The 25,910-nt window shown below is 39.7% G+C and overlaps 1 protein-coding gene across 1 annotated transcript in view; it reads right to left on the reverse strand.

The window, feature by feature from the left end:
- Nucleotides 1-25,910, reverse strand: part of LOC123770954 (glutamate receptor-like) — a 229,210-nt gene that overhangs the window by 199,474 nt on the left and 3,826 nt on the right. The window contains exon 3 of the mRNA XM_069306026.1: nucleotides 23,721-23,980. Coding sequence (XP_069162127.1) covers nucleotides 23,721-23,980 — 260 coding nt within the window. The remainder of the gene's footprint in view (nucleotides 1-23,720; nucleotides 23,981-25,910) is intronic.

Here is a 25,910-nt window from a genome sequence, read left to right on the forward strand (position 1 = left end):
TACAATCACATACCCCCCTTAACATCATCAGCTCTATCATGCACTCGGAGGCCAACATGAGATGGACGCCACATGAACTTTGTTTCATTCATTATTACTTTTGTTGTACACAAATACAACATAATTATTAATGATTGTAACCACTGGATGGGTATTGGGAAGTATGTGAAAAAATTATTGATTAATAATTACCAAAGCAATCAATTTATTATTCAGTTTGTGCATCCTGGGGATGGTCAGTAATTCGACCTAGTGGAACACAGAGCACGAAGGACAGGATGGAGACCTTGTGGGACTGAGCAGAGTGCTCTAAATTTAACCAATTTATTTGCTCATAAGGATGGAATTAATTACCATCGTTGATTGCCTTTGAGCAGCCTGATGGTAGCAGTATTTTGGGAAAATCAAGAAAATCTATTTGAATTAAGGCAAAGTTAAATTCACACCAGTTCAGTCTTCTTGCATAATAGAATTAGGACACTTAATAAAATCCTTAAGTGCATACGATAATGTACCGATTAAGGTCTATGACAAGATGTCAGCAAAAGTAGGCTATAATAGGAAAGAAATCAGGTAAGCCAATTAATAGCATGGTGGCAAATTTTCACCAGAAAAGTGGGACTTTATATAAATTCTTCAAAGCAGGAACAGTTCCGTTCCATTACAACAACTGGTCGAATTATCCATGGACAGGCATGTAGCTGAAGGCCTCTTTGAGCTAATTACCCATAGTGAGGGGGGTAGACCCAATTGTACCAGTGTTGAAGGCAGATAAAAAATACATGAGAATCTGCACAGATTTTTAACAAGTGAATAACCTAATACATTGCGAAAAATACCAATTACAAAAAGATAGATGAATTGTTATCAGTTGTGTGCAAGGGGGCATTTTTTTTCCAAGATTAACCTGAAAGATACCTTCTTGCAAATTCCTCTAGATGAGGAGAGCCAGATATCGTTAGTGATTAATACCCATTAGAGGTTATTTAAGTATAAAAGACTTCTTTTTAGACTCTACTCATCTCCATCGTTTTTTCAGAGATTCATGTCCCAGTTGTTAATAAACATTGAGGGTATTGCTAGCTTTTTAGATGACATTATTGTATGCGGGGCGAATGAGGAAGAGCATGATAAGAGATTAGAAAAAGTTTTGAATCTTCTGCAAGAACACAATGTGAAGATTATTAAGGATAACACAGCATTGAAGACCAATGCCACTGAATACCTTGGGTACTATATTTCAGGTAAAGGCTTTACTCGTCACAAAAATGAAGCAGGTATAGTAGACGCCTCAGCCCCAACATCAGTGGGGGAAGTACAGCCTTTTGTAAGGATGGTAACATATTTTTGTAAGTTCGTGAATACCTTTTCAACAAAGTTAGCGCCCTTGTATGAATTATTGAAAAAGGGGCTAGATTTAAGTGGGCAGCAGGAGAGGAGAAGGTTTTCAGGAATATTAAACAGGAATTGATAAATTCTCCAGTGCTCACTAATTTTACTGGTAAACTCCCCCTTAAAACTGGAGGTAGATACTTCCCCAGTATGAGTGGGCTGTATGTTATTACAGGAAGTAGATGGTCAGGAAAAAGTAGTCAATTTTGCAAGCAACACATTATCCCCTGCAGAACAGAATTATTCCCAATTAGAGAAGGAAGCCTTGGCTTCTATATGCGGTAAAAAAACTGAGGCATTTTTTGCTGGGTAGGATTTTTCTTGCTATAACAGACCATAAAGCCCTGCTAGGATTGTTTGGCAGAGGTAAACAAATTCCAGTTAATGCCACTGCTAGAATTCATCGATGGGCATTGCCACTTTTACAGTTTAGGTATGATTTGGAATTTAAGCCAGGCAAGGATAATGTAGTGGCTGATGCCTTAAGTAGATTGCCTGTTACAGAAGAGTTGAATTCCAGTGTTGGAGTGGAATATGTTAACCTGGTGGAATCTATGTCTTTTGAAGATATTTCATTCCAGAATATTAGGAAGGGAACTAATGGAGATTCCAAATTAAATCTTTTGATGAAGAATGTCAAATATGGTTGGAATGATAATATATTATTGTCAGAGTATGTTGTAGAGTAGAAAAAGCCTGACCTTAATATTCGCCAGGATGTACTATTGTATAGGAATTGAGTGGTGGTTCCTGTGGAACTGAGATGTAAGATTTTGGAACAGTTGCATGTAGGCCATAATGGCATAAATGCTGTGAAAGCAGAAACTAGAAGTTGAGTTTGGTGGCTGTTACGAATCTTACAAGGATTCTAACATTACTCCTGATGCTTATATACTTTTTTGTCTTGTTCAATAATTAGTATAGTATCCAGTTGTATGATTATAGACTATTGTATGTTATATATTGTTGCATGCTGTAGTGTGCCTGAGTTGCATTATATTGTATGAGTCCTTTTGCAAGTAAATTCCTGTTGGTTTCTCCGTGTGGGGGATGACCATATTTGGATGTGGCCAGTGTGGGAACTTGTTGTCAAGCGAGTGTTTATAGTTCAACCTTGATTAATTCTTATTATTGTTTGCCAGTAAATTATATTGAGTAATGTAACAGTATTTTCTACTCTTTAGTTTACCCGTCATTGAGTTTTTGTACTATACTTTGTTAGTAGAGTTCACAAGAGTCAGGCGGATGCTTAGTTGATGTTTGTGGTAGGACGCCTGCCCTGGGAACAGATGCTTTGTCAGAGGCGTGGCAGAGTTGATCGAGAGGAGACATGTATATAAGTTAAGTCAGCGGTTATTGTTATTTTAGCTAAATACTCGGTTAATTCTCTGGGTAGATGATTGTGTAATTATCCCATTTATTAATTCATGTGCTGGTGATTATGGTCATTGCTCAATAAGGATTTTCATTTATATTATTGCATGCTAAAGAATATTTCTGGCTGATATATTTTTACCATTTAATTGTTATGTTTTGTCACTCTTAGTGTAGTACATTGTTTACCCGTTTATGCAGTGTTTCCTTCACCCCCCTAGACACTTGTTGGCAAGGCCGATTTTCTTATACTCTGATCACTGCGGCTAAAGAACCTTACTAAGTCGCAAGGGTTGTAACAAATGGGGGCCTGTCCGGGATCTTTAAAATTAATTCCCTGTAATGTATGTACAAATTGATAGTGCTAAGTATTAATAGCAATTGCCTTCCTAGGTACTCTGTGATTATCTAGTGACACCTAATCAAGCCGTGTGCAAAATTTTCATGTCAATCTGAGCTGCTGTGAAAACTTCTCAACGCTTCACGATTTGAGGTAAGTGTTCAGCTTGTGCCAGGGGCCAAGCATAATTCTCAGTGTTGTTACAAGTGTTAAGTTGTGATAATTGAGCCAACCATGGAGGATCAGGTTGCTGTGCTAGTAAAGCAACCAAATTTTGTTAAATTAAAGACTTGAGGAAGTCTGGTTTGTTATTGCTGGCTGATAAATTGAACCTAGCAGTTTCCAGTAAAACGTTGAAGGCTCAAGTGTTAAGAGTTATTGTCACACACTTGGTGGAGGAGGAGAGACTTGATGAGGAGTGTTTAGGAGAGTTAGAAGAAGAGTCAAGTGACAAGGTGGCAATGTTAAAGTTGGAGATGGAGACTAAATTAGAAATGGCTAGGCTGGAAGCAGATAAGCAGAGGTTGGAGTTGCAGAACCAGCAAAAACACCTTGAGTTGGAGCCTCAGTTACGACTAGCAGAGCAACAAACTAAACAAACTGAGCAGCAGACTAAACAATTAGAAATTCAGCAGAGTATGGCTGAAAATAATAACAGGTTGGAACAGCAGAGAATTGCATCAGGGCTAGGTAACACTATTAATAATCCAGAGAGTACAAATAGTTCTTCTAAGTACAGTAAACATGTAGATTTACCTAAGTTTAATGAAGAATATCCAGAAATATTTTTCTTGCATTTTAAGAAATTAGCAGTCAGCATGAATTGGCCTGTCGATCAATGGGTTAGCATTTTACAAGGACAATTTAAGGGTAAAGCTCAAGAGGTATTTGCATCTTTGCCTGCTGAGAATTCTTTCGATTTTAAATTTGTTCAACAAAGTATTTTAAATGCATACCAGCAGATCCCAGAGGCACATAGACAAAAATTCAGAAGTTTAAAAAGAGCACATGACCAGACTATTTCTGACTTTGTATGAGTTAAATTAAATCACTTTGACAGATGGATTAAAGCACTTAATATTACAGAGTTTGAGACTTTGAGAGACCTCATAGTAACTGAGGAAGTATTGGGATGTCTACCAGAGAAATTAGCTTTGTTTATGGCTGCAAATAAACAAACCACTGATGTTATGAAACTAGCCAAGCTAGCTGATGAGCGTGAATTACTTACTAAAGTGCCTTTTAGAGCACCAGTTAATCATTATAATGCTAAAACTAATCATTATGCTCCTAAAAATCATGTTTTCCAGACCCGACCAGCTACATCATCTTCTCCCCTGAACTCTTCTCCTGTAAAGCCTAAATCTGAGAAACAACAGACAGGGTTGTCAGCCTCAAGTAATGTAGTGATTAAGCCTGTAGTGGGTTCGGCTGTTTCGACCACTGGCAGATATTGCACGCATTGCAGGAGAAGAGGTCATGTGGTAAATTCCTGTTATGCTTTGCACCCTGAGTTGAGACCAACTGGTCTGATTATGAGTAGGGGTTTGCAAACCTTTAATGCTAATGTTGCTCCAGTCATGCCCAAGTGGATGACTAATTTTGATCCATACTTACATTCGGGAACCCTACTATGTACTAGTGGAACCTGGAAACCAGTCCAGTTGTTAAGGGACACTGGTGCTTCCCAGTCCTTAATTTCTCGCCGTGTTCTTACTGATGTTAGCACAGAAGACTCTGGAGAGGTAGTGTTATTGCAGGGACTTGGAGGTCATATCCAGCGTGTACCATTAATTAAGGTTAACCTGAATTCTTCTATTACACCAGGTTGATGCACTGTAGCAGTCAGTGAGCAGTTGCCCATCCCTGGGATTGATATCATTGTAGGTAATGATTTTGACAAGTGTCAAGTTAGTGGGACCGATTGTCCTGTTATGTTTACTAAACCTAGTGCAGTACTGGCTCAATCAGATGCGGATGATGGTGTCATTTATCCAGCCTGTGTTGTGACCAGATACATTGGTAAGCAGAATGTGGTAAGTCCTGCTACTACCAAGGTGGATGTTCTCGAGGCCAGGACCTCTTCAGACAGGGAGGTGGAGGTGGACCTTGAAGATACATTTTTAGCTCACATGGATGTCGAGAGTGAGACCGGTGCCAAAGCCCTAATTTATTCTGACCCAGATGGTCTGGAAGATGTGGCCCAGGTACCAATTCCTTGCCCTCTCGCTCCAGCTGTAGAGTTCCAGACCTTGCGTAAGTTACAGAGTACTGATCCCAGTCTAGCTGAGTGTTATGCAGAAGCAGCCGACTCCATTGATACTTTGGAGGAGAGTACGGGTTGTTATTTCACGGATCGATGTCTGATGAGAAGATGGAGACCATCAGGAACTCCCTCATCAGATGATTGGGAGTCTAAACCCCAGCTCGTTGTGCCAACAGAGTAGAGGGAGCAGATATTGCAAGCTGCCCATGATGACCTGATGGGAGGCCATCAAGGCATTACCAGTATGTATCATAAGATCTGTAAACTTTTCTATTGGCCAAAACTTAAAAAAGATGTGGTCAGATATTGCCACAATTGTGTTGTGTGTCAAACTGTTGGTAAGCCTAATCAGACTGTGCCACAAGCACCATTATACCCTATTGTAGTGCCAGAGGAGCCTTTTACTCATGTGGTACTGGATTGTGTCGGACCTTTACCCCGTACCAAATCCGGAAATATGTATACGTTTACAATTTTATGTATGACCACCAGGTTCCCTGAAGCGTATGCTTTACGTAACATTAGAGCTTCTACCATTATAAGGCAGTTGGAACGATTTTTCTCACTATTTGGTATGTCCCGTATAATTCAAACTGATAATGGGAGTAATTTTTGTTCCACCACCTATAAACATTTTTGTAATTTATTTGGTATACAGCATAATTTTTCAAGTCCTTACCATCCTCAGAGTCAATAGGAAATCGAGCGGTTCCACCAAACTCTCAAGAAAATGTTGAAAGCAACTGGGAAAGATTCACCCAGACATTGGGATGATAATTTTCCATTTGTTTTGTTTGCGGCTAGAGATGGATTGCACAGTGCCCTAGGCTGTTCTCCTTTCGAGCTTGTATTCGGACATCAGGTGAGAGGACCTTTAAAATTGTTACATGAGAAAATGTTAGATGTTACAGCCAGGCAGAGTGAGCGTTACCTGACGGATGTAAAGAGCAAGCTGTCCAGAACGAGGGAGTTGGCCTTACGACATCTAAGTGAGCAACAACAGGTAATGAAGCAGAAACATGACCAGAGGCTCAAGGCCAAACTCAGAGTTTTTGAGCTAGGAGATTTAGTATTGGTCTTGAAGCCTCGTATGGGAATTTCTATGTCTCATAAATTTGCAGGACCGTATCAAGTAGTAAAACGTCTTGGGGAAGTTACTTACAAAGATTGCCATCCCAAACAGAAACGTCAGACCATGAGTGTACATGTAAACCGGTTGAAGGCTAATTGTGGGCCTAGTAATGTGGCTTGTTATGTTACTGAGGAGGTAAATCCTGAAGAGTCGAGTGTTGCAGAGGAAGATGGTAATTCTTGTTTGTCTAATTCCAGTTCCGGGGAAGAATTGTTGTGTCATTTGCAGGATGAGGAGAGAGCAGAGTTCAAGGACCTTTTGGAGATGTCTTCTAACTTGTTTGGGGGAGGTCCCCACTCAGACTTCTCTCATTACTCACGACATTAACCTGACAAATGTAACTCTAATTCGGCTACACCCTTATCGAGTGACACCCGAGAAACGTCGTATCATCCAGGAGGAGGTTGATTATCTTCTTCGATATGGGTTCATTAGACCCAGTCAGAGTTCCTGGAGTTCACCGTGTTTAGTACCAAAACCAGAGGATAAATGGAGACTAGTAGTGGATTATAGAAAACTCAACCAGGTAACTGTAGTTGATGTGTATCCATTACCTTTATTGCAGGACTGTATCGATATTATAGGTCATGCTAAGTTTGTATCGAAATTGGACTTATCTAAGAGATATCACCAGATACCTCTTACAGATTTTGCAAGGGAAGTGACAGCATTTATCACTCCTGATGGAGCTTATGAATTTAATGTAATGCCTTTTGGATTAAGGAATGCTCCAGCCACTTTTCAGAGGGTAATGAATTCTTTGTTGAAGGATGCGCCAGATTGTAGGGCATATTTGGATGACATTGTGATTTTCAGTAACAAATGGGTAGATCATATGTCTAGTTTAAAGAAATTGTTTAACGTGTTACAACATGCTAATTTGACTGTGAATATGAAGAAATGTAGTTGGGCTAAAGGTACTATAGTGTACTTAGGACATGAGGTCGGACAAGGAAGGATAGTCCCATTGTAAGACAAGATCCAGGCAATTGTGGATTACCCAGTCCTAGCAAATAAGAAGTCTGTGCGAGATTTATTGGAATGTGTATTTTATTATAGGAGATATTGTAAAAACTTTTTCATTGTTGCTGCACCTATAACAAATCCTCTAAAGAAACAGGCAAAATTTAAGTGGACGCAAGAGTGTCAAAACTCTTTTCAAAAGTTGAAAGGAATTCTCTCTACTTCACCTGTGCTAGCTAGTCCACAGTATGATAAACCTTTTATTCTGCACAAAGACGCTTCAGATCTAGGAGCAGGTGCTGTTTTGTTCCAAGTTTTTTTTTTTTTTTTTTTTGAGATATATACAAGAGTTGTTACATTCTTGTACAGCCACTAGTACGCGTAGCGTTTCGGGCAAGTCCTTAATCCTATGGTCCCTGGAATACGATCCCCTGCCGCGAAGAATCGTTTTTTCATCCAAGTACACATTTTACTGTTGCGTTAAACAGAGGCTACAGTTAAGGAATTGCGCCCAGTAAATCCTCCCCGGCCAGGATACGAACCCATGACATAGCGCTCGCGGAACGCCAGGCGAGTGTCTTACCACTACACCACGGAGACTGCAAGACCAGATGGACCAGAGTAGGAAGTAGGACCAGATGAGTTAGAACATCCTGTTTATTACTTCTCTCGTAAATTTGACAGGACACAAATTTATTACTCTGTAGTTGAGAAAGAAGCACTTTGTTTAATATTGGCAGTGAAGAAATTTGAGACATATTTGTCAGGAAATCAAGTGGTAGTATATACAGATCATAATCCATTGACATTTATCAACTCTATGAAGTGTAAAAACCAGAGAATACTTAGATGGTCATTGATTCTGCAGGAATTCAATATTGTAATTCGTCATATTCCTGGGAGGCAAAATGTTATTACTGATGCCTTATCCAGAGGATTTCCTGTTGCAGTGCCATAATATGTAGTGTTCTATATTCTTAAGATGTATGTAAAATTTTTTTTTTTTACTGTGTGAAATTACATTGCTTTGTACTTTGATTTTAGTTGAAGTATTTTTATGTTGTATTTTCATGTTATATTTCATGCAGTCAAAAAAATTAAATCAACCTTCAGTTAATTTCATTTTTTTCTTAGGGGACGGGAGGGATGTTACGAATCTTACAAGGATTCTAACATAACTCTTGATGCTTATATACTTTATTGTCTTGTTCTATAATTAGTATAGTATCCAGTTGTATGATTAAAGACTATTGTATGTTATATACTGTAGCATGCTGTAGTGTGCCTGAGTTGCATTATATTGTATGAGGCTTTTTGCAAGTAAATTCCTGTTGGTTTCTCCGTGTGGGGGATGACCATATTTGGATGTGGCCAGTGTGGGAACTTGTTGTCAAGCGAGTGTTTATAGTTCAACCTTGATTAATTCATATTATTGTTTACCAGTAAATTATATTGAGTAATGTAACAGTATATTATACTCTTTAGTTTACCCCTCATTGAGTTATTTGTACTATACTTTGTTAGTAGAGTTCACAAGAGTCAGGCGGATGCTTAGTTGATGTTTGTGGTAGGACGCCTGCCCTGGGAACAGATGCTTTGTCAGAGGCGTGGCAGAGTTGATCGAGAGGAGACATGTATTTAAGTTAAGTCAGCGGTTATTGTTATTTTAGCTAAATACTCGGTTAATTCTCTGGGTAGATGATTGTGTAATTATCCCATTTATTAATTCATGTGCTGGTGATTATGGTCATTGCTCAATAAGGATTTTTATTTATATTATTGCATGCTAAAGAATATTTCTGGCTGATATATTTTTACCATTTAATTGTTATGTTTTGTCACTCTTAGTGTAGTACATTGTTTACCCGTTTATGCAGTGTTTCCTTCACCCCCCTAGACACTTGTTGGCAAGGCCGATTTTCTTATACTCTGATCACTGCGGGTAAAGAACCTTACTAAGTCTCAAGGGTTGTAACAGTGGCCAAAAATGGACTAGGATATTGCAGAAGTAACTAAGAATTGTCACATTTGCTTCAAGAATTTTCAGAAACTCCAGGCCTCAGTTCTTTCCTGGCAATGCACTGGGAAACCCTGGTCTAGACCTCACATTGATTATGCTGGACCTAATGATAAAAATATTACCTGATGATCGTGGATTCATACACAAAATTTCTGGATGTTCATGTGTGCAATTCCACAACATCGTCTGTAACTTGTGAACTGCTCAGGGAAAACATTTTGTAATTTCGGATTGCCAGACATGGTAGAGTCAGATAATGCTCCTTATTTTGTTTCTAGAGAAATGTAAGATTTTTTGAGAATGAATGATATTAAACATGTAACACCTGCCCCTATAATCCTTTTGCAAATGGTCTGTCAGAGAGAGCAGTGAGATCCTTAAAAGAAGGGTTAAAGCGGTTTATGGAAGGTACTATTAATGCAAGCCTTTGTATTTTTTTTTATAATCAAAGAAAAACTGTTCATTCTACCACTGGTAAATCTCCTTCTGAATTACTGTTTTAAAGGCACTTTAAAGTGCAAATGGAACCAGTAGAGGCAGATCCAGATAAAGAGATATTGGTAACTAGTTTGGCCAATCAGTTGGCTTAGGGAGAATATGAATTGTATAGAGAGAGGGATGCAGTATATGCAAGGAATTTTGGAATTGGAAAGCTTTGGGTAGAAGCGAAAATTATGGAAGTCTTGGGCCGCAGGAATTTCACCGTGGAAGTGCAGAGTTTTGGAAATATTAATTGGAAAGACTTGCAGATCAATTCATACCAAGGTTCACGGATAATTTTGATGACCCTTTAGGTGGGAGTGGGGCAATTAGTTATTCCCATCCTAATAATGAAGGGGAAGCACCTGCAAGGAACAGGGAGGCAGAGCAAGGGGCAACAAAAGGAAGGTGGATACAGCTAACCCTATGAACTCTGCAGTTAGTAATTCAGAATAAGGTTCCCCAAAAGTAACCGGCTGGGAGTCCCAGTTGAGAAAATCAGGAGGAGTCATACGACCACCTGATAGACTAAACGTGTAGGGGTAGAGTTTAATTAAAAGGGGAGGAATGTTAGGCTTAAAGTATGTGTAGGAGTAAGGTCACTTAAGATTAGGCTGGTAGCATTAAGATCCGATGCTCTTTTGTATTCATGACACCTATACCCGGTGCCGTCATGTTTTGTTGTTGTTGAAATAAACTCCAAGTAGAGCACACGTTGATTTCTCTTCATGACAAATTATAACACACATACCGAATCCTTATCCTGGTCCCTTCTATAGCTTCTTCTATAGCTATATATTCGTAATGATTTGGCACTTTCTCCTTATCTCCCTCCCTCCCTCCCTCCAGGACGTGGTTTGAAATTCCTCTCTCATTCTTTGATAGTCTAAAAGAGTTATTACAAATAATTAAGTATTCTCAAATGTGACCTTTCTCTGAGGTATTCCTCCTGATACAGAAACAGAAACTGCGAAACTTCTCTGTCTGAGACAGTGAAATTGACAGCAGTGATTGCATCTATCTTAATACTATCATGCAATAAGATTGAACTGGTGTGAATTTAACTTTTCCTCAAGTCAACTAGATTTTCATGATTTTCCAGGAATGTTGCTGCTCAAAGATTATCAACGATGGTACTCAATTCCCTCCTTACAAGAAAATTATTTTATTAAATTTGGAGCACTCTGTGCTTAGTCCCACAAGGTCTCCGTCCTGTCCTCTGTGCTCTGTGTTCCACAAGATTGAATTACTGACCATCCCCAGAATGTGCAAACAAAATTGAAAACAATTTTTTTATGTTTTTTTTTTTCCAAAACAATAAGGTAAGTGTCCTCTGGTAAGATAAGTGAGCCGGAAATTCTCCTAAAATTTCAAAACATCACGAAAAATGTTAATTGAAAATTTTCTCTCCTAACCTTTCCAAGTAAGCCAGACGACTCAAACAGAAGACTCGACAGTACATCACTTTTGTGAGCCGATTACATTTCAAATTACGTCCATTTTTTGGCCATAGAGCACATACGAGCAAAAAGCGAAGTTATTTTTACAGGGACGGGTTGGGGTGATAGCTTATTCTACCAAATACACTTTCTATAATACATATTGTACGATTCATTTCCCTAATTTTTATAGAGCATAGTCTATTGTATATATATTATAACTTGGCGCAAATTAAAATAATTACAGATCCTAATTGATAGAATAATTATTATAATTTACTGATAACTACCAAGATTTCTCAAACTAAACTACGTGCCTTTATAGGATGTAGCTGATGCCAGATATTCGAATAGTATGGAAAATGGTAAGTAAATTTCACACCAGAAGTGGGACTGGAAAAATACAATTTTCAATAAAATTCGAACACAGACTTTTCTGCTGTCAACGGCGATGGGACGGGTACTATGGGACGGGTTTTATGGGACGGGTACTATGGGACGGGTTTTATGGGACGGGTACTATGGGACGGGTTTTATGGGACGGGTACTATGGGACATCGTACGGGGGATGTGAGGACAGGTTGGTGCTGGTGATAACAAATAACTGTAAATTTACCATAGGGATACTATGAACTTTAGCTGCCTAGGAACTAATTTACCTGTGGGCCACTAACCCAAGTGGCAGCGATGCGGAAAGGAAGCCGGCGGCTTGTCGAAGGTCCCCCATTTGCCTTGATCTTTTCCGGGTATATTTTGAAACAATACGGTTACGGCTTCAGCGGGTAGGCAGTTTCATGGGTTAATAACTCTGTGGGTAATAACTACGAGTGTTATGTGACAAACATACTATAGGGACTCTGAGGTCTCCCATAGTATGGGGATTCTGCTCTGGAATAGAGCAGAAACACCCTTCACTGGTCACACAGTATCTCATGATATATAAATTACTCAACCATCTACTGACATGATCTAATTTATCTCCACTGGCTCCAGAAGGAATCAAAATATCTTGTATATAAGGAATTTATATAGGTTGAGTAATTTATATATCATGAGATATTGTGTGATCAGTGAAGGGTGTTTCTGCTCTAATCAAGAGCACCTCATGGTAAACCGAGGCAAGTCACCTGAGGACATATATACAAACTGCCATCAGTGGTATTTGAAAAACTGGCAGAATTTGAATGACATTGAGAATCCTGAAAGTAAGCTAGATTGATTGATGAAGATTAAGTCACCCAAAAGGTGGCACGGGCATGAATAGCCCGTAAGTGGTGGTCCTTTAGAGCCATTACCAGTATCAAGAGCTGATACTGGAGATCTGTGGAGGTGCGGCTGAGTAGTGGGGAGTATGATTACGACCGGCCGTTTTCATTTTTTCCTGGGCCGGTCATAGCACCAGGGTTTTTTCCTGTTTTTCCCCCTGGCTGGTCGTAGCATCATGGATTTTTCACGATTTTTTTCCTGGGCCGCTCGTAGCATCAGGATTTTTCTCAATTTTTTTTCCTGGGCCGGTAGTAGCATCATGGGTTTTTCTCGATTTTTTTCCTGGGCCGCTCGTAGCATCAGGGTTTTTCTCAATTTTTTTTCCTGGACCGGTAGTAGCCTCATGTGTTTTTCTCGATTTTTTTTCTGGGCCGGTCGTAGCATCATGGGTTTTTCTCGATTTTTTTTCTGGGCCGGTTGTAGCATCATGGGTTTTTCTCGATTTTTTTCCTGGGCCGGTCGTAGCACCCTGGGTTTTCTCAATTTTTTTTTTACAAGTCGCTCTATGGCCCCTGCCATTTAGCTCAAGGGGATTAAAAGGCCGGTCTCTGTCATAGTCGATTTTTTTTACCCCAGTGACCCATGCATAGGCATCGCTAATGGTCAATGACGTCACCCGGTAGCTGCTCAGTTACTCTGCACAGGTACATTCAAGGAGATTAAGAGGATGTGACTTGGCGTACCAGTTTTTGGGCAAAAGAAAAATGAAAACCCACTATCATCCATTTGTATGAAAACAGTCCTTTGCCAGACATTGTGACTTCAATATGATTTCAGTAGTAATCCAATATTACTGCATAAACGCATAAATATATATGCACATCTCACATTCGCTCAAAAAACATGCCTCCCCACACCTTGCTGTAGCATATAACAAATCAAAATACTCATTCAATGTTCATATATATGGACTACACTGAATAAAAGCAAGCCTCTCATGTTTTGAAATAGGCCTTCTGCAGTTACCTTCTTTTCTAACGTCATTATCCCTAATGCGGTGCGAGGCGCCAATGTTCTAAATGAGGATCCCAGGAGGTTCACACATTAGTGCGAACCCTTCATCAGACTTAATACCTCAACTGTACTCTGTGCTTCATCAGAGACAATATTCAGCTACATTGGCTCGTATTTTCGCTCATATTTTCTGTTATTCATTTCATAAACCCTATTAAACCATCCTAACCTAACTTATTATATAACAAACACATTCTACAGACCAGTTGTTGTTGTTGTTTAGCGACATCACGAAAAGCGGCCTCAGTATAGGGATAGGATATTATTAGCAATTAGCATATAAGTGTTAAGGTACCACAGCACCTGACTGTTCAACTATGTATGACGTCACCAGATGGCCAATGCGGCCTTTAGCTTTCTACTGGCATATGTACTGTATTTAATGTTATTATTCAAAAATGGCTAGACTAGCCATCCCCACCTAACCTAATCAGAGGTTTGAGTTTATACATTTTAGTCATCCATAACTGTAATCATTATGCAATGATGGGTTCAAAAACTAAAAAGCGGCCCAAACGTCGTAGCGCAATTTATGCAGAATCGTTCACCTGGCAGCAGGTGAACTATCCTTATAAGGACCTCCCCCAGCCCAAAGGGTAGTCTAACTCGAGTGTCCTGTGCTAATACTCTGAACTAGCTCCAGCACTTGTGCATTATCCAACTTCGCTATATTGTATCTATCAACTCAACCATGTATATTTGTGAACTTTGCAAGACTCCTAAACTAGGACCATTCCACCTGTGCCAGGCGAGATGTGCTGAATGTAGGATAACCTTCACCGCCAATCCTTGGCATCAGTGCGTTATTTACCGTATGCAATGTTCTGAGATATCTCGTGGACATTATGATAACATTTGTCCCCCGTGCTCCAAAGTGATTTGTGCTACCCGTAAGTATCCTTGTGGTTATAACATTTGTTACGAGTCATAGTATATTTATAGATACTACAGAAAATTGTTCAATAGCAGCTAAATTTATATATGAATTATTATTTACAATTATTTGTAGAGCTATACATCTATGCAGCATTCCTTAAAAATATATATGTATAACTATATAAATTGATTGAAATCTACAGGTCGCCACCTCGATGCATGTCCATTTTGCATGTATCTAGATGACCCCGAGTCTGATACTAGTTCTGATTCAGAGTACTCAGATGTATCATCGCACCAAAGCGTCCAATATGAAAGTAAGTCAATTACACTATTCTCCTATGCCATTCCCAATTCCTGTCAGATATATTTATATAAATATCTCATTTATCATCGTTAATTATTATCATCATTATCATTTATATGATTTTAGGCGCGCCAACTCAGCAAGTAGTGGAGGTGGAGGAAGAATATCCTCGTTGAGGACATGGTGAAGAGCCTAGCACGAGCCAAGCTCGCTCTCGAACACCAGAAGATAATGACAACAGGGAAAGTTCTAATTGTAAGTAACATCCTCAATAATTATTATTATCAGCATATTTCAATAACGACATTATTATTATTATTAAATTTCCTATTGATTTTATTTTATATATTGAAATCATTATTCTTGTTACTTATAGGTTCGCAACTGGAGGACGAAGAAGATTCCCTGCATTTGGTTTGGGAAGCAGATTCTGATATGGATGCCAGCCAGCCTATCGCCAATTCCCCCCCACCACCTCAGGAACAGCAGCAGCAGCAGGTAGAAGTTGTACTTCCTCCTCTACCAGAAGTTCTAGAAGTGATCAATAATTTCAATGGGGGGTACATACGCCATTCATATAGCATCCCAGATTATGCCCAAGGAGATCCTGCCCATTATTTGACTATATATCGTGATTATTTTATCCGGCAATTAGAATCCTTATTTGATGCCGTTCATCCCAATTTCCCTCCTGCCCTTTTAATTTATCCTGATTTTTCTTTTAATTTACAACGGCTTAATCAAGAAAATGAACCTGATTTTGAGGGAGAGTTGCCCATAAGGACTGAACAACGCACTGTATCTAGGCGTGAGGCTAGTGTTGTCGTAGATCAATGGATCGCTGAACTGGATAATAAGTTAGAAGAGTTCCTTGCCGAGACAGAAGGTTCGAGTCTAGCTATTCAGAGCATTTCTGGTTTTTATATAAATTCTATAGCTGTTCAGCATCCCGTCCGTCTAGGTAATTATGTACCGTATCCAGATGGATTACGTGGTAAACAACTTATTTTCAACCCTAAAGGTGAACAAAATGCTTGTTTGATCCAATGTTTGGCAGCATTCGTATGGCTAGCTCAGGGGATAACATTACATAATATCAGAAAACGTTCCAAGTTAGCCAGGTGGTGTCTCAAATTCGTTCGTTGGAGTAAAGATATCGAAATATCCATAACGTATGATAACATCAATAAAATAGAAAGCATAAATAAATTAAGTATATTTATCTATGTGCTTACTCGTGAAGATAATAGGTACTATATTAGCTTTGCTAGTGTAACGTATGATTATATTACGTTATTGGGTTGATTAGATACAGTGTTTAGTGAGTTTCATATTTATTTAGTAGTTCTGGATACAGCAGTGTCGTGGACGTTGAGACGAAGCCTGGAGCAGAGAGCTGAGTGAGGCCGGAGTCGTGGAGCTCTATGTGGGAGAGCGTGGCGGCTCGATTGAGAATTGTGAGTGTCTGAACTCGGGGAGCGAGAGCGTGGCGGCTCGATGCGGTCGTAGTCTGCTGTCTGCTCTGTGTCTAAGCTGTAGTGTCTTGGGTCGATTAGGACTGTACACGCCGAGTGCTATATTGAGCTATATTGCTATATTGAATTAGCGAGTGCTATATATTGTGGAAATTGAACTGTCTTCTATTCATCAAATCGTTGCTTATATGGTGATTACACCTCAGCTTCCTCCAACAAGGTGAGAAGAGTATTACCTGTAATTGGGGGAAGGATTGTAGCTTCTGTAATTAGTTATGCTATTAAGATAATGAGATAATGGAGCGAGTATAAGATTAACTCGCTACACTAGAAAAGGCAGGGAACATTCCTCCTGAAAAGTAACATTGCTCATGTTAGAGGGTGAGCATCTCGTACTCATTAGAGATTTCAATCAGTACGTTCGCAACATGCGCGGTAATGCAAATAATATTCCTAACAATCATAATTTCTGCCATTCATGTTTTAATTCATTTAACGCCTGATGCGATGCGGGATCACGCAGAGTCATGCGAAGTTAAACAAACATTGAAATTTTACCCTGAAGGTCATAAAATCAAGTTCAAGAAACTAGTCGTGCCTATGGATCTTCACATACGGCATATTATGATTTTGAGTGCTTGTTGGACCCCTCCAATCCCCAAGGTATGATTGAGAAGCATCACAAAGCTGTTGCATATGCTTTTATCATCATCAACAGGGAATTGGAGGTGGTAGAGAAATGACTTATATGGGGGATGACCCTGTAAATCATTTCATAGATACTTTGGAGAAGTCATGGAAGAGAATTAAATCTACCAAGCCAAAATTCAAAATATCTATGACACGTGAACATTGACAAGCTTATAGACGTCAGACCACATGTGAAATGTGCTATAGACCATTTAAATCGGCTAAAGACAAGCACCGTCATCATGATCATGCTATTGAATTTAATAATTATCTTGCACCTATTGCCGTAGGTGTAACATGTTGTGCAGAAATTCTTATAAATGTACACTTTCTCTCACAATGCTGCTTATTACCTCGGGGTGATTTTAAGTGAATTGTCTAACGTCCCTAACCGTAAAATTGATATTGCCTCCAAAGATGGATTTAAGTTCATGAAAGTAGATATTGGTAAACTTCGGTTTATGGATAGTCTGGCTTTATTGAATGGTGAGCTGGAAAAACTAGCTAAAGAACATATCAAGGAAGGTAAACCCACCACTTACACCTCCGTTATGCTAGATGATGTCCCTGTAGCCGCCCACCATTTATTAAAGACAGGCAAACAGGTATTCTGTTATGACTATATTTCATCTTTGGAGAAATTAGATGAACCAGCTTTTCCTCCTCCCGAAGCCTTCTACAATAGTTTAAAACACGAGGCCATAAGCGAGACCGATTATACACATGCTAAAGAAGTCTTCAGATTAGCGGAATGCAAGACCATTGGGGATTACTTGAAGGTCTATTTGAAAGTAGATACTGGACTATTGTGTGATGTGTTTACTGTATGGTGCAAGACCATGCTTGAGCTGTACAAGTTAGACATTACTCACTATGTCTCGTTATCTAGTTTTGCATGGGACGCTTTCTTGTTTAAGAGTCAAGCTGTCTTAGACTCTATTTCTGATCCCCATTTGTACGATGTATTGCGTAGAAATCTAAGAGGCGGATTTACCTATGTTGTACGACAACACACACGTGTAGAATATGAGCATACGGGTGCTGATCCTTCTAGCACTGATAAATATATTTTGTATTTGGATTTTAATGGCCTATACGCCACCTGTATGACAGAACCGCTTTCTCAAGGCGGGATCCGTAAATTATCTGCTGCCGAATGCGATGATTGGCTCCAACAAGGATTGGAAAATATTACTTGTGATGGGGGATATGGGTTATTGGATCATGTGTGATACCAAGCATGTAGCACCTGAGGGGGCACGATACACCGATGATTTGCCATAAACCCTGTTGCATGCTAATATTTCTACTGATCTTCTGTCCGATTATAGGAGACACATTTTAAATACCGAAGATCGCAAACTCCCCAAGAAAAACTATAAATTAATTGCCTCACATCTCCCCCAAAAAGATTACTTTGTCAATTTGGATTTGCTTCAGATGCTGATGAAATTGGGATTGGAAGTAGCTAAGGCAAATACAGTTTATGAATTCCGACAAAGCAAGTACCTTAAGGAATTTGTTGAAACAAATGCTCGTGGACGTTCGAATACACCTTGCGCCATTAAGTGTAAAGCTTTCAAGCTGGTATCAAATGCAATTTACAGCAAGAGTTTGACAAATGTGAGTAAATAGTGTGATCAGCATTATTTAGTCACATCTCGAGACAAATTCCAAAAGCATGCACGTAATCCATTCTTCAAAACGATGTATTTTGTTGAGCGAAGATTGATGAACGGATTACGTGCAAGCTTTTGGAATTTGTCTCGAGATGTGACTAAATATCAATGTAGTACCTATTATCTTCACGAGTGAGCACATAGATAAATATACTTAATTTATTTATGCTTTCTATTTTATTGATGTTCTCATACGTGATGGGTATTTTGATATCTTTACTCCAACGAACGAATTTGAGACACCACCTGGCTGACTTGGAACGTTTTTTGATATTATCTAATATCATCCCCTGAGCTAGGCATACGTATACTGCCAAACATTGGATCAAAGAAGCATTTTGTTCACCTTTAGGGTTGAAAATAAGTTGTTTACCACGTAATCCATCTGGATACGGTACATAATTACCTAGACGGACGGGATGCTGAAGAGCAATAGAATTTATATAAAAATCAGAAATGCTCAGAATAGCTAGACTCGAACCTTCTGTCTCGGCAAGGAACTCTTCTAACTTATTATCCAGTTCAGCGATCCATTGATCTATGACAAAACTAGCATCACGCCTAGATACAGTGCGTTGTTCAGCCCTTATGGGCAACTCTCCCTCAAAATCAGGTTCATTTTCTTGATTAAGCCGTTGTAAATTAAAAGAAAAATCAAGGTATATTAAAAGGGCAGGAGGGAAACTGGGATGAACGGCATCAAATAAGGATTCTAATTGCCGGATAAATAATCATGATATATAGTCAAATAATGGGCAGGATCTCCTTGGGCATAATCTGGGATGCTATATGAATGGCGTATGTTGATACTTGGTTGATACCTGGTTGATGGGGTTCTGGGAGTTCTTCTACTCCCCAAGCCCGGCCCGAGGCTAGGCTCGACTTGTGAGAGTTTGGTCCACCAGGCTGTTGCTTGGAGCGGCCCGCAGGCCCACATACCCACCACAGGCCGGTTGGTCCGGCACTCCTTGGAGGAATAAATCTAGTTTCCTCTTGAAAATGTCCACGGTTGTTCCGGCAATATTTCTTATGCTTGCTGGGAGGACGTTGAACAACCGCGGACCTCTGATGTTTATACAGTGTTCTCTGATTGTGCCTATGGCACCTCTGCTATTCACTGGTTCTAATCTACATTTTCTTCCATGTCGTTCACTCCAGTACGTTGTTATTTTACTGTGTAGATTTGGTACTTGGCCCTCCAGTATCTTCCAGGTGTATATTATTTGATATCTCTCTCGTCTTCTTTCTAGTGAGTACATTTGGAGGGCTTTGAGACGATCCCAATAATTTAGGTGCTTTATTGCGTCTATGCGTGCCGTATATGTTCTCTGTATTCCATCTATTTCAGCAATCTCTCCTGCTCTGAAGGGGGAAGTGAGTACTGAGCAGTACTCAAGACGGGACAACACAAGTGACTTGAAGAGTAAAACCATTGTGATGGGATCACTGGATTTGAAAGTTCTCGTAATCCATCCTATCATTTTTCTGGCTGTCGCAATATTTGCTTGGTTATGCTCCTTAAACGTTAGGTCGTCAGACATTATTATTCCCAAATCCTTTACATGCTGTTTTCCTACTATGGGTACATTTGATTGTGTTTTGTACTCTGTATTATGTTTAAGGTCCTCATTTTTACCGTACCTGAGTACCTGGAATTTATCACTGTTAAACATCATGTTATTTTCTGATGCCCAGTCGAAAACTTTATTAATATCAGCTTGAAGTTTTCAATGTCCTCAGCCGAGGTAATTTTCATACTGATTTTTGTGTCATCTGCAAAGAATGATACGAAGCTGTGACTTGTATTTTGTACCCCCCATTGAAATTATTGATCACTTCTAAAACTTCTGGTAGAGGAGGAAGTACAACATCTACCTGCTGCTGCTGCTGTTCCTGAGGTGGTGGGGGGGAATTAGCGATAGGCTGGCTGGCATCCATATCAGAATCTGCTTCCCAAACCAAATGCAGGGAGTCTTCTTCGTCCTCCAGTTGCGAACCTATAAGTAACAAGAATAATGATTTCAATAAATAAAATAAAATCTATAGGAAATTTAATAATAATAATAATGTCGTTATTGAAATATGCTGATATTAATAATTATTGAGGATGTTACTTACAATTAGAACTTTCCCTGTTGTAATTATCTTCTGGTGTTCGAGAGCGAGCTTGGTTCGTGCTAGGCTCTTCACCATGTCCTCAACGAGGATATTCTTCCTCCACCTCCACTACTTGCTGAGTTGGCGAGCCTAAAATCATATAAATGATAATGATGATAATAATTGATGATGATAAATGAGATTTATATAAATATATCTGACAGGAATTGGGAATGGCATAGCAGAATAGTGTAATTGACTTAGTTTCATATTGGACGCTTTGGTGCGATGATACATCTGAGTACTCTGAATCAGAACTAGTATCAGACTCGGGGTCATCTAGATACATGCAAAATGGACATGCATCGAGGTGGCGACCTGTAGATTTCAATCAATTTATATAGTTATACATATATATTTTTAAGGAATGCTGCATAGATGTATAGCTCTACAACTAATTGTAAATAATAATTCATATATAAATTTTGTTGCTATTGATCAATTTTCTATAGTATCTATAAATATACTATGACGCGTAACAAATGTTATAACCACAAGTATACTTACGGGTAGCACAAATCACTTTGGAGCACAGGGGACAAATGTTATCATAATGTCCACGAGATATCTCTGAACATTGCATACGGTAAATAACGCACTGATGCCAAGGATTGGCGGTGAAGGTTATCCTACATTCAGCACATCTCGCCTGGCACAGGTGGAATGGTCCTAGTTTAGGAGCCTTGCAAATTTCACAAATATACATGGTTGAGTTGATAGATACAATATAGCGAAGTTGGATAATTTGGTTGGGTTGACTAAAATATATAAACTCAAACCTCTGATTAGGTTAGGTGGGGATGGCTAGTCTAGCCATTTTTGAATAATAACATTAAATACAGTACATATCCCAGTAGAACGCTAAAGGCCACATTGGCCATCTGGTGACGTCATACATAGTTGAACAGTCAGGTGCTGTGGTATCTTAACACTTATATGCTAATAATATCCTATCTCTATACTTAGGCCGCTTTTCGTGATGTCGCTAAACAACAACAACTGGTCTGTAGAATGTGTTTGTTATATAATAAGTTAGGTTAGGATGGTTTGATAGGGTTTATGAAATGAATAACAGAAAATATGAGCAATGAGCAAAAATACGAGCCAATGTAGCTGAATATCGTCTGATGAAGCAGAGTACAATTGAGGTATTAAGCCTGATGAAGGGTTCGTACTAATGTGTGAACCTCCTGGGATCCTCATTTAGAATATTGGCGCCTCGCACCGCATTAGGGATGATGACGTCAGAGAAGGTAACTGCAGAAGGCCTTATTTCAAAACATGAGAGGCTTGCTTTTTACTCAATGTAGTCCATATATATGATCACTGAATGAGTATTTTGATTTGTTATATGCTACAGCAAGGTGTGGGGAGGCATGTTTTTTGAGGGAATGTGAGAATAGCATATGTATATTTATGCAGTAATATTGGATTACTACTGAAATCATATTGAAGTCACAATGTCTAGCAAAGGACTGTTTTCTTACAAATGGATGTTAGTGGGTTTTCATTTTTCTTTTGCCCTATGCTCAATAAGCAATCTCCGAAGAAAGATTGACAAAGCTTAAATTACATTCTCTAGAAAGGCGAAGAAATAGATGTAATATGATAGAGGTGTGACTGAATGGATTCATGAACTATAAGGCAATCACTAGCAGAGGTAACTAAAAACTGGTGCGCCAAGTCACGTCCTCTTAATCTCCTTGAATGTGAAAACCTGTGCAGGGTCACTGAGCGGCTACCTGGTGACGTCATTGACCATTCGCGATGCCTGTGCATGGGTCACTGGGGTAACGAAATTCGACTATGACAGGGACCGGCCTTTTAATCCCCTTGAGCTAAATGGCAGGGGTCATAGAGCGACTTGTAAAAAAAAAATTGAGAAACCCAGGGTGCTACGACCGGCCCAGGAAAAAAAATCGAAAAAAACCCATGATGCTACGACCGGCCCAGGAAAAAAATCGAGAAAAACCCATGATGCTACAACCGGCCCAGGAAAAAATCGAGAAAAACCCATGATGCTACGAGCGGCCTAGGAAAAAAAAATTGAGAAAAATCCTGATGCTACGACTGGCCCAGGAAAAAAAATTGAGAAAAACCCTGATGCTATGACCAGCCCAGAAAAAAAATCGCGAAAAACCCATGATTCTACGACCGGCCCAGGAAAAAAAATTGAGAAAAACCCTGATGTTACGACCGGCCCAGGAAAAAAAATCGAGAAAAACCTATGATGCTATGACCAGCAGGGGGGAAAACAGGAAAAAACCAAAGTGCTACGACCGGCCCAGGAAAAAATTAAAACGCCCGGTGGTGGACATACTCCCCACTACTCGGCTGCACCCTGTGAGACGAAAGATGTCTCCCGTCCCCCCCCCCCCATAAAAATGTAAGCTATTTTAATGGAAACTAGAGCATCGAATGCGTGCTTGGAATCTCCACATCAGGAAACACATAAGCAAATTTTAAAATTATATACTTTCATGTACAAAAATATTTAACAAAACAACGATAAGGTATTTAATTATAGTTTAATTAAATTTGTCCCTATATTGTTGCAAAAAATGGATAGCTATAAGAAACATGATAGATATAAATATATGAAAAACATGAGCAGGATGAAAAATAATTAACAGAAAATGGAAATCAGAAGAGTCATCGAGTTGAAGTGAATATTTCCTTACAATCTGAACTTTGAGCAAGTGGAATGAATAAAAATGAGTTACAGCAGAGGCAAATTCATAGTATCAGCAGCAGATATGAACAGAGTCAATAGAGTTGAGTCTATCCACTAAACGACCGATGAAGACTTGAACACATGACTCCTCCTGTGCACCCATGACGATGCCTTACCTTTAATGTGATACTATAAGAGTCACTGAAATAGGGAACAGTGAAGTCGGCCGCCTGGTAGCGGTCACGGACGACGGCCATGCCGTTGATGATAAAGTCCTTCTGCCCACGCACCACCTGGCCCAGCAGCCCCGTCCACATACCGTTGATCAGCTCGGCCCAGTGCCCGTCTGGAGGGACCTCCTGGAGACTGTAGGTGAAGTTGAGACGTAGGGAGGTTTCCTGCAGCATCGCCACACCAATCCCCGCTGCTCTTTTCTCTGAAGTATATGGATATAGTTGTTAATTTACAAATTTCAGTGCATGTACAGTGATTTATAGTGTTTTATACAGTGTACAGTGCACTTTGTACTTTGTACTACTGTGTACACTGTACTTTGTACAGTGTTTCAGTACATTTCAGTGCTTTATCGGGAGCCGGTCGGCCGAGCAGACAGCACGCTGGACTTGTGATCCTGTGGTCCTGGGTTCGATCCCAGGCGCCGGCGAGAAACAATGGGCAGAGTTTCTTTCACCCTATGCCCCTGTTACCTAGCAGTAAAATAGGTACCTGGGTGTTAGTCAGCTGTCACGGGCTGCTTCCTGGAGGGTGGAGGCCTGGTCGAAGACCGGGCCGCGGGGTCACTAAAAAAAAAAAGCCCCGAAATCATCTGAAGATAACCTCAAGATATGTTCCTAGATCAAACAAGGGCAAATATGTAAGTTTTATAAGTTAGAATGTCAATATAAATGTGTTACGTGTAAAAGGAACCCGGATTTATCGATAAACTTAAGATCTTTCAATTTCTTTTCATCATTACATTTAGTTGTACGAATTGTTAGGCGGCCTCATCCCGTGTCTGCTGTCATGCGGCTTAACTCTAAGTTATTTAGTTTCAAATATTTCACAATATGATTGTATCCTCCGTCTCGCCGCTCTACTAAGAAACTCAGAACGTAACCACAGACCACATGAGAGATCACACTATACCCAGTATATTTATGTTTTAATTAATTATCAAAATGACCTGATGATGTTTAGTACCTAATATGTGGTATATCATTACATGTTTACATTATTGATGGTTTTCATGTGAGATTAACTACTGTAACACAAGGGTTTTGTGTTACAAGAACCCTTGTAACACTCTGAGCCGTGGTGGGCGGCTGGCTCCTGGTGTCCCTTCAGCCGTGGTGGGCAGCTGGTTCCTGGTGTCCCCTCAGCCGTGGTGGGCGGCTGGCTCCTGGTGTCCCTTCAGCCGTGGTGGGCGGCTGGCTCCTGGTGTCCCCTCAGCCGTGGTGGGCGGCCGGCTTCTGCTCTGCCGGAGGGCACTGGACGACTTTTGCGTTTTAGTTGGGGCCGAGTATTTGATTTTGCTACCCAGTGTTCAGTGTGGGGCGGTGCTGGGGCATGTCACCCTGAGGGACTCCTCTGGCTCCCCAATCATCTGCCTCTCATTTATTTTTGCGATTTACCCTATACGGCTATGCCGGAGCGCATCTAGTCACATTATCGTCGTCGACCCTGAATCAACAACAGTGACTTCACCTCTTCAAAGTGTTTGCTACAGCTCTCATTTGTGCTATAGTGTAAATTTTCTGCGTAAACTTTCTTCAGATGTATGACTCCAGGGCGACATATATGTCAAGAAAACTAGTGCATGTGTATTTCCATCTGATTTAAGGTGGACTGTTTTCTACCTTGTATTGCACCATGAAGTGTTTCTCCTTTCAACTACCATACATGTGTTTGAACATTTTCTTAATACCGTGCTTGGACCTTGAAATATATATGCAATGGTATATCTAGTCGTAAGTGCATGCAACTAGTATTAAAAGTGAATATAAATGCTCTTACCTGAAATATGTGTGTGAAAAATATATGTATTAATATATCTATTTATAAGTGCTTGCATCTAGTGAATATAAGTAGTTGAAATATTGTAACATGAAATATTGTGGTTTAGAAATTAACACTCTTTAGGGTGGCATAAATTCATGTCGTGTTCCTACATTGAACAGTGGTGGTACCTATACCTATTATCACCTTAGTTGCAATTTCAATTGTGCCAGTTTGTGCCATGCTGTTACCCAACGAGAGTCTTGGAAAAACTACATTCTACTGTCGACATGAATTTATGGCATTTCCATATATCAAAAATATTATTTACTTAAGTGCAAGACCCTAGATTTATGTGCATGACTAAATTA

This window comes from Procambarus clarkii, chromosome 56 (genome assembly GCF_040958095.1).
Source record: "Procambarus clarkii isolate CNS0578487 chromosome 56, FALCON_Pclarkii_2.0, whole genome shotgun sequence".
NCBI classification, from domain to species: domain Eukaryota; kingdom Metazoa; phylum Arthropoda; class Malacostraca; order Decapoda; family Cambaridae; genus Procambarus; species Procambarus clarkii.